The sequence below is a fragment of the Mus caroli genome, unplaced genomic scaffold (genome assembly GCF_978045245.1).
Source record: "Mus caroli unplaced genomic scaffold, Mus_caroli_1 scaffold_15, whole genome shotgun sequence".
Lineage (NCBI taxonomy): Eukaryota > Metazoa > Chordata > Mammalia > Rodentia > Muridae > Mus > Mus caroli.
The window spans coordinates 44361058-44371419 of record NW_028227270.1 but is presented as its reverse complement, the minus strand read 5'-3'; the positions used below and the strand labels follow the sequence as shown (position 1 = coordinate 44371419).

The 10362-nt window shown below is 36.6% G+C and overlaps 1 protein-coding gene across 9 annotated transcripts in view; it reads left to right on the top strand.

Moving 5' to 3' along the window:
• Mctp1 (multiple C2 and transmembrane domain containing 1) overlaps positions 1-8053 on the top strand; it is a 633933-nt gene extending 625880 nt beyond the window's left edge. For 3 of the 9 annotated variants that reach the window (XM_085830936.1, XM_085830943.1, XM_085830942.1), the window contains 3 exons: positions 458-567; positions 4234-4331; positions 5505-8052. In XM_085830936.1, the coding sequence (XP_085687062.1) occupies positions 458-567; positions 4234-4331; positions 5505-5576 (280 nt within the window). In that variant the 3' untranslated portion in view covers positions 5577-8052. Of the gene's footprint in view, positions 1-457; positions 568-4233; positions 4332-5504 lie in introns of all 9 variants that reach the window. The other 6 variants (XM_085830937.1, XM_021180105.3, XM_085830940.1 and 3 more) reach the window with 4 other exon arrangements.
• Positions 8054-10362: the final 2309 nt, after the last annotated feature.

Below are 10362 nucleotides of genomic sequence, written 5' to 3'. Positions count from 1 at the left end.
TGGGGGGGGCATAGGGGATTTTCGGAGGGGAAACTAGAAAAGGGGATAACATTTGAAATGTAAATAAAGGAAATATCCAATAAAAAACAAAGAGTTGTACCTACAGACAATTGCTGTAAGCATATTACTCTCACATGGGAATATGGACTTTTAAGAGGATGAATGGTGGGCCCTGAAACATCCTATCATATAATCATTATTAACAAGACACAAATACTAGTTTTAGTAAGAGAAAAAATATTTTTTACTATATAGGAAGGTACCCAAGCTGTGTAATTGCTTTAGATTGTGAAATCCCTGGGACAACCTGGTGAAGCTGCTGGCAAGACCGTTTTCTTGGATAGGCTATGTATGACTACCCTATGTCCCCTGACTGTTAGTCCAGACCACATTTCTTTTCACCATTGTCTAGAAGTGTGAAGTGTTTATATTACCAATTTCTTACTTTTCCCTTCAGTACTTTCAACTGGACTGTCCCCTTCTTAAGCTGGCTGGCCATTGTAGCCCTCTGCGTGTTCACGGCCATTCTGTACTTCATCCCACTGAGATACATTGTTCTTGTTTGGGGTAAGTAAAGCTTTTAAACAACCACCACAAACATCTGTTTAGCAGCTAAGAACAACCTGTTTGTACGAGGTGAATTATATCATCAGTAGTTCGCTATATTTATGGTCATGTAGGTACTCCATGATGAAAAGAGACAGTCAGTTAAAAATCGCAGCAGCATAAAGATTTAGGTCCACCTGGAAAATGCATTTTTCTTCTCTGTCACCACAGCTGCCATCATGCTATAAACATGTACTGGTAAAGATTCTTCATATATCAAAGTGTAACTTTGTTGAGATATCTAGATTTGTCTGATTTATTTTCACCACTTAAACGCCAACAGAGGCACTTTAAACCGAGTGGTACGTTTAGGACAATGTACTTTTTGCTGTGGTATTTATCTTGTGGAAGTACCTGTAAACAAGGTACTAGCTGCCTGTTTAAAATGCCACTTTTTGAACTCAGGAAAAGACTTACTTGCATTATAGGCTCCTTAGGAACAACAACAAAAGCCTGCTGAGTAAGAAAGCTTTCAGAAAAGCCTGCTTTAAATGGGTTTCCTCCTAATGGTTACATAACTTTGCCACGTGCTTCCAACAGTCCCTTTGACCCTAGAACCCACTCAGGAGGTGCTCAGTGTCACCATTCTGTAAAACTGAAACGGAATTTTCCTTTTCTTTTTTCTTTCTTGGTGAAGTTTTTGGTTTAGAAAACCTACTCTTCAGTCCTTATGATTCACCACCATATAGGAATAATTTCTATTTGCTCCCCATCAATATACATATGAATCAAAGACTGCTAAACTTAAAAAAAATTACAAAGATGAAACACGGGCCTTGACATTAAAAACATGCTTGTATTGTAACTAACAGGACAGTGTGAAGACTTTTTCTTTTTCTTTTTTTGCCCCACAATTGTTTAAAGGGATAAATTAGAAGAAAGTGAATTGAGACCAATCGTCTCCATCTAGTTTTAAGATTTCTGGTTTAGGGGCTGGAGAGATGGCTTGGCAGTTAAGAGCACTTACTGATTTTGCAGAAGACACAGTTTTGGTTCCCAGCACCCACACAGTGGATCACAGTTGCCTATGACTCCAGTCCCAAAGGACCCAAGGCTCTAGTCTAACCTCTAAAGGCCCATGTTTCACACACATACACTCCCTCACACACATTCTTAAATAAAATTAATAATAATAATAATAATAATAATAATAATGATGAATTCCTGATCTCTCTCTCCTCTCGGTGTACATTACACGTTCCTCTTGGGTACAGCCTGTTAGTCTTTATAATCACTGGCATCACCTCCAGGCTCCAGGGCAGAGGAAGTAGTGATTATATTTTTCTCTCCTAATTTCTACCATTTACAGAAATTCAATTATAGTTGCAGAACTATATTGCCATGTGGTGAAGATGGCTTCCCCCAACTGACCTTCCTTAGCTTCTCTGAAACTGAAGGCAGAGATCTTGCTATGTAACCTGTATAGCCTCTGTCTACAAGGCTAGCTGTCTGAAGGCAGAGATCTTGCTGTGTAACCTGTATAGCCTCTGTCTACAAGGCTAGCTGTCTTAAAGATAACATTACAGAATGTGCTTGGGCCTTGTTTCATCAAACGAAAACATACAAGAACTATTTCTTTAGTGTTAGGTAATTGTTGAAATGTTAACGAGAAACCCAGGCCACAAGTCTCACATGACTGGAAAGAGACTGCCAAAATGACAGAACTTCATTCTGTAGAAACACATTGAGAGCTAAGATGTCCCAGTTTCTTCCTGCTTCCACTGGTGTTGATTCATGGAAACCTGAAAACTTCCCCCCAAAATCTATGGCAATATTTTTCATTTCAACTTAAACGATAACCAAGCACATCATAGTCATGTGACTTGTAAACATTTAGATTGTGTTATAACAGCAGCACCTTCTTCCCTTAAAATACATACCTTTGGAAAAGAGGAAATCAATAAATTACCTAACAATCTCAACCCAAAATGTAAGCAGACAAGCCTTATCCTGGCTAGAGCATGAAAGCCAATCTAGGGGCTGTAACACTGAGAAGCTGCTAAGGCAAGACACGATTTTTTTTTTTTTTATTAGGGGACAAAATTATTTATTTGGCTTACACTATAAGTGACAGTTCATCACTGAGGGAACTCAAGGCAGGTACACGAAAGTGAAGCAGAAACCATACTACTTGCTAGCTCACTCTAAAGCTCTTGTTTAGTTACCTTTCTCAGGTAGCCTAGGACCACCTGCCTACAGAATGGTAGCTCTCCTAGTCAACTAACAATAAAGACAATTCTTCACAGACATCCCCAGTCCATCAGCTGGGGCTTTCATTCTCAGATGGCTTTAGGCTCCATTAACTTGACCGTTAAGGCTAACTAGGACAGCCTCCAAGCTTTGGCAGTAAGAACGTGATGCCCAGTTTTTATTCCAATACACAGTCAGATGCTTAACACTTCCCCTTTAAGTATTTTGCTACTGTTTTCTTGAAAACTGTGTTCAGAAAGCACACTGAATAACTACATTCACCTTTTAACAATAGTTGAGACTTGCAGTTTTGGCCAGTATATGTCAACTTTTATAAATGTTCTTAAAGTCTTGAAAGAAATACCTGTTATAGAGTCCTTTGGCAAAGCTAGGTATATCAATAACATTGTAAGCCTTTGTAACTTGCCCTGTTTTTTTTTCCTTCTCTCTCTCTCCTGATTTAATTAGGCATTGAAAATGGAATAATAATGAAGTTGTTTAGCTCTCCTAAGTTCTACTTCTTTATTTACATTTGAAATTTTATCCTCTTTCCTCATTTACCCTCCAAAAACCCCTCTATCCCATATCCCCTCCCCCTGCTCACTAACCCACTCATCCCTGCTTCCCTGTCCTGGCATTCCCCTACACTGGGGCCCATTGCAAGACTAAGGACCTCTCATCTCATTGATGTCCCACAAGGCCATCCTCTGCTACATATGCAGCTGGAGCCATGGGTCCCTCCATGTGTACTCTTTGGTCGATGGTTTAGACCCTGGGAACTCTCAGCATACTGGTTGGTTCATATTGTTGTTTTTCTTATGGAGCACAAACCCCTTCACCTCCATGGGTACTTTCTCTAGCTCCTCCATTGGAGACGCTGTGCTCAGTCCAGTGGATGACTGTGTGCATTCACTTCAAGAAGGAAGACCACAGTGTGGATACTTCAGTCCTTCTTAGAAGGGGGATCAAAAACCCAGGGGAGGAGATACAGAGACAATGTTTGGAGCAGAGACTGAAGGGAAGACCATTCAGTGACTGTCCCACCTGGGGATCCATCCCATTATACAGTTACCAAACCCAGACACTATTGTGGATGCCAACAAGTGCTTGCTGACAGAAGCCTGATATAGCTGTCTTCTGAGAGGCTCTGCCAGTGCCTGACAAGGCAAGACACTCTTATTTCCATCTAGGTACCCCGATTTGTTTTCCCCAAATCTCACCTACTGGGAAGGAGCCAATATAGTGTAAAGACAAAAAGCAAGCAGCCATTCAGTTGGGAAAGTTGAAGGGAGGTGGTGTACGAGGCTATCCTGTCAAGGGTAAGGCTTAGCATGTGGTTAATGCTCAAATCATTGTAATACTTTCTCCAGAAATGTGCTTTACCTAACTCCACACTCAATAATAAACTCAACAATGTTTGAAATGTCACTTTTTTAGGAATTAATAAATTTACAAAAAAGCTTCGGAGTCCATATGCAATTGATAACAATGAACTACTTGACTTCCTTTCCAGAGTTCCTTCAGATGTACAAGTGGTATGTATGGTTCACTATTGTTATTTCTTGAGTGCAGTATGGCTCTGGGTTTTACTTTTTAAATTTTTTGAATGTCAAAGGTTATAGAAGAGTCAGGTAAAGTTAATAAAACCCACTGCAGATTTTGGCAAGACTTTAACCAACTTGGCATTAGTCAGAAAAATCTATAAACAATGGAAAACAGGAGATTGAAAGTCATTGCATAAGGAACCCCTGTGGCTTTCAATGAGAACCTCAACTCAAGCCCAGCTGAGTTTGTGAAGTGACATCATCAAGATGTAAGCAGAAGAAATAGGAATTTTAGATGTAGATGATGGAAGCAAAATGGGTGGTTAAATTATTTGTGTATATTGCATGCATTCAATTAATTTTAAAGATGAATGTTAATGTATATTTTAGATGAGGGAGAAACATCTACATTTGAAATATTATATTTCACAAATTGTTTGAAATGCTTTGGGGTTAATATGTACTAAATGAATTGTTTCAAAATGAAATAAGAAACGTTTTAATCACAGTCTTGAGGACAGGTTTTAGTGATAGCAATTTACATTAGTTTCAGTTGAGTTTTCATTTCATACACAAAAATGGGCTAGGTCAGTGGTTATCAACCTTCCTCACACTTCAACCTTTAATACAGCTCCTCATGTTGTGCTGACCCCAACCATAAAAGTTATCTTGTTGCTACCTTGTAACTGTAATTTTACTACTGTGATGAATTGTAAGATAAATGTCTGATATGCAGGATATCTGACATGTGTGTGAAAGGGCTATTAGATCCCCCCAAATGGTCATGACCCACAGGTTTCAAATCTCTGGGTTAGCTGAGAATTAAGACTATTTAAAAAACAAACAACAACAAAAATGCCTGTAAAGAACCATTATTCAGCTCTTCAAAAATACAGATTTTCTTTCATTGTATTGTGTTATGTCAGTAATAGTCATAGTTCGTTAGCAAAGTTCGCACTGGGCTTCCAGCCATTTCTGGCAGCATTTCCCTTTTGACTCTAGCTCTAGCCCCTTGTTGTTATCAGCATCACCTGGAACTCCCACTTGGCGTCTAGAGCAGCCCTTTCCCCAGCCCCGAAGCCATCTCTCATTCCTTAGCTTTTCCTTCTTTTGCCAGTAAGTGGTCACCTGACTTACCAGTCTTTTTCTGAACTGTTTAAACAGGTGCAATACCAAGAACTGAAACCAGATCATTCTCATAGCCCATATAAAAGGAAGAAAAACAACCTTGGCTAGCCAGCTCCGAGGAAAGCAGCATGTTTGGGAAGATAAAAGAAAAACTCAGCCTCCGCAGCACTTCCTCTCTTTCTGCTTTTTATTTATTCCCACCCCCCCTTTTTTAAATCATGGTTGAGAACATTTGTAAATAGTGTACAAAAGGCATACGTCTTTGAAAATATACTCTACTGTATACAGACTCAACTTGATAAGGGATTTTAGCTATAGAGTGTGAAAGCCTTGTTAGCTATAGATAATATAACAAAGTGAAATAAAATAATGGTTATAAAACTGGAAGATATACATTTTTCCAATCACCAGGGAAAGTACCAGAATATCAGATAAAATGCTCAATTATGCTCTGGTTAACTTTCCATAAAACATAAATGGCGATTGATCTTTAGGTTTTTTTTGTAATGTATTTCTTATCTGAAAAGTAATTCATTAGCGCTTTTTTTCCTGTTTATACATTCAAACGGGGGAAACCCCAAAGCTTGAATAATAGAAATGTTGCACTTCAACTTAACATACATCACGACTTCCACTCCTGTGTAAATAAATTATGTATGGCTAAGGCTGATTTTAAGCTACAGGTACATTCCTATCTTTTCCTGTCTGCATACACACATAATCCCTTAAGAGAATCTGAGAGTCTATGAATAAGACTTTTAAGCCTTCTATCATTCCATCTAAAACCTTAAAATCTCTTCAGTACTATATTAAATAAATACTGCCAGGTTTATAAATGATTATCAGGATTTTTATATATACTGCTGTGTTTAGCAAATTATCAAGCCAATTATCAAGAAAAAAAAATACTAGCAAACGAAATCCCTACCGCATTTGGTGTCAAATTATGCTCTTGTGCATTTAAAAAAAAACATGTATTATTTAAGTGTCCTCTACTGATATACTTCAATGCATAATATGAGTTTTTTCATTAGTGAGTTTTAATGGAGAGGAGAGTGCAGTTGGCTAAGTGAAAGGCCAGTGTTTTCATTACACCACTTATGAAGGAAGATCATTGATAACGCATGAAAACCTGTTTTGTAAAATAAACTGCTTGTAAGGCAGTTTCCATTAAAAAGGTTTCACTAACCACACTCTATACTTCAAATTGCATTCCTAAAACTAATTCCAGGGTCTATCAAGGGAATATACCTCTGCAGAGATCATTTGGTTGGCATTTGTCTTCACTGACTTCTTAGTGGAATCAGACTCAATGATAATTGCTGCAGACAATGTTTTGCACTATTTTATTAATTGCTATTAATAAACAACTGGGGTGAGGTGAAGGTGGGGATTGTGCTGGAAAACGTAGAAAAGCAGAAATATATATTTCACTTTAAAGATTCTTTAAATCTCATCAGAGCTGATTTTTAAAGTATTTTTATTTTAGAAATATGTTGTTAAATACTATTTCTTACAATAAAACTATTTTGATGTTTATACACTATGCTTGAAAGAATGTCAACTAAATTCCCTTTCTACAGAAAGACTTTGACGTCAATATGCTCTAGTGTATCATGTTAAAAATGATATGTGTACATCTGCATTCCATTACTGTTTGTTGCAAAAACATACTTTATGAAGCTGACGTAATACATACTTTATTGATGAGATCATTAGTTTGGTATAAATTCTGATTATACCTGTGAGATTTATTATGTTCTGTGCAGACAATGTCTATTCAAATGTCTATAAGCCTGACAATCTATAACCTCAGATATACCTAGTGGATACAACCATTAACAATGACTGATTTTATTTCATTGTGTAAGATTTCAGATGTTTAATTCAATAGTAATGCTGACTACATATTCACTGCATTAAATACACAAGGAAATAATCTTTTTATGTATAATCTTTTGTTCTGAGTTAAGAGGTGCATGGTGGGGTCCTGGGTGCATATACTCATTAATGACACTTCCGTTGGGGAGTGTATGTGTGTGTGTGTATAAACAGGGCTATTCATGAACCCCTAACTATGGTATAAACTCAGGACCATGGTGAGCATCAAATGAAGCAGAGAAATATAGCTGGAGTCATGAAAGTTACCTTAAGTCTTTATTGCTTTCAGAAATCAATGTATTTGTAGGCCCAAAAAGACAATGTCAAGTAGGATTTTAACTTTCTTGTATAGAAGCATTTTTAGTGTATGCCTTGGTTTTTCTGAGATATAATATAATATAATTGGTATCAAATGAATTTCAACTTCTTCATTTTCACAGCCTACGTTGAAAACCATATTTAGAAGCAACAAGCCAGTAGGGCTTGCTTGGCTTTCGTCATAGGGTTACTGTTTGGGTAGAGGGCTTCAGTTGAAGAGCTATGCCAAAGAATCCTCAGTGCCTTTCTTGGTCTTATTGGAGGAAATCTTGAGCATTGGCTGAAGGGAGGTTGAGACTATTGCTCCATGGTAGACTTGTAGGGAGGATAAAACAGGCTCAGTCTTGTGGTTAAAGGCTAGCTTCAAACCAGCTTCAATCAAGTTAAGGGGTTTTAGTTTGTCTGAGTTCAAGTGCTGACATATTTGGAAGAAATGCTAAATTTGAAAAAGCATCCATAATTTCAACAATTTTGATTGTGTTTTGCATTATAGGAAGCACCTGAGACAGTCAACTGTTAGTTTTCAGAGACAGTTGAACCACAAAAAGCCAAGGGGAAGGAAATGCCAATATTTTTCCCAAGTAGATCTTTTTTACAGTGACTAGAGAAATGGAATCCATGCAACTAAATTGCCACATATAATTAAATTCCACTCTGCCTTACACAGTAGCGATTCCAACAATTATAAATCAAAAATACGTGTGGCCTGTTCTAGATAAATTTTGCAAACTACAACTTCCTATTTCCTGTTATGCAAGGGAATGTTTGTGATTTTTTGTCATTACTCTTGCATAATAGAAGTATCTAATCTCAATGTCTAATCAAATTTACAGAATGGTCTGCTTTGCCTCTTATATTTGTAGAATTCTGAAGCACACAGAATCTACTGGGAAGGTCAAATGCCTTCACCCATTTAAAGAAGCAGTTTACATGCCCAAAGAACAGTTTACATGTCATTTTGTTTGATGTTCCTTGATAGTTAAAATTTTATGTGCAAATAAAAGGGGGGGGGAGGTGCTGTTTAGAGGTTGAGACTATTGTTCCATGGTAGACTACACTGAATCAGTTAGCATGGAGAAGAGTTTGAGCCAGAATAGCTGAGTTGAACTAGCCAGCCAGAGTTCAGAAAACACTACAAAAGGGTGAGCTTATTTATTTAGCATTAAGCCTCCTGGATGACAATTACAACTGGTAAACAGAAGTTACTTTTACACCCTCCCTTAATTTAGCTTATTAAAATTGCTCAAAAAATGCCAAGGACATAGCTTCTCCATGATAAAAGACCTGTCTACACACCTTCTGTTTTATTTGAGTGACTTCAATCACTATAGTCAACAACATTTAGAAAGTTTTCCTTTCTTTATCCCTTTAGCCAGGATATTCCTCAATTATTTCCAGTGTCTCCTTCCTTAGTTTTAAATTTTCCAATTTTTTTAAATGAAGTTTACATCTGAATTTTACCAAATTCTATTACCAGTAGTTTCATGACTGCCATAAAAGATAAACAATGCAAACCAGAAAAGTTCATTTTTAAGGGAAAGCTAGATACCCAACCTAGATATATCCCCCAAGAAAACTAAATTCACCATGCATCCAGACATAAAGCACCCCTGAGCTGATGTTGATGTTGTGAAGTTAACTGAGAGCAAACTAAGTTCTTTCACCACTTTACGATGGATGATGCCCCCCCCCCCCCCCCTCAAAATGGTTAGGAACAAAAGGATGGAGAAACACTGGCCACTTCAGGCCATCTACCAAGAAGAAATGATAGGATAATTGATAAAAATTTAAAGCTGGTCAGGAAGTGCTGAATAGATTTTGAATTTCCATTTTTGAGAGAATTAAATCTTAGAGTTCAAAGTACTAACCCATTTCCTATCAATAATTACCACTTATCATGTGTTCACTTGTAATCTGATAATATTTGGAGAAAAGTGGTCAGATTTTTCAAGGAAAAAATATTTCAAAGGAGAAAATATTTCAATTATAATTGGACAGAAGTTAAGTACAGATGCTTAAAAAAATGGGCCTTCCTTGAGCCTACACTTGTTAAGGACAATATATCCCAATGTTCCATGTTATATATAAATAACATACACCTTTTACTATAGTTATATGATTTTACTATGAATAACTGATCACTAGTCACTCTGATAATACTTTGCTTTTTATTAATAAGCCAATACTTTCAAAACCTAGAAAGAGTTCACTGTACTTAAAGAGATGTAAATATAGTTATATCTCAACAGCAAAACTATCATTTAAAAAATCATATTTAGGACTAAGGGTTGCACTCAGTTCAAGCCTTTAAAAACAGGCTGATATAAATTCATTTGTAATCAAAATTATATATAACTGCTCTAAAAGAACCTACAATGATTTCAAATATATACAATCATACGCAAGCTTATAACATAAAAACCTTCCAAACAGACCATAATCTGAAGAAAGTTAATCACTTATATTTGTAAATCTCTAAGCTTTTATTCAAACAATTTCACCAATTTTTCCCTAACAATTTATATAACATTATATCTTAATAAACAAAAGTGATATATTTATATTGGTTGCATTCTCAAACTAGAATCAGAGTTAAACAGATAACTCTGTGTGCTCTGTAAGATCATAATTTACTGTAAGAGTAATCGTTGATGATTATTGATATTAAAAAGTCTTATGAAACATTCCTCTAAAA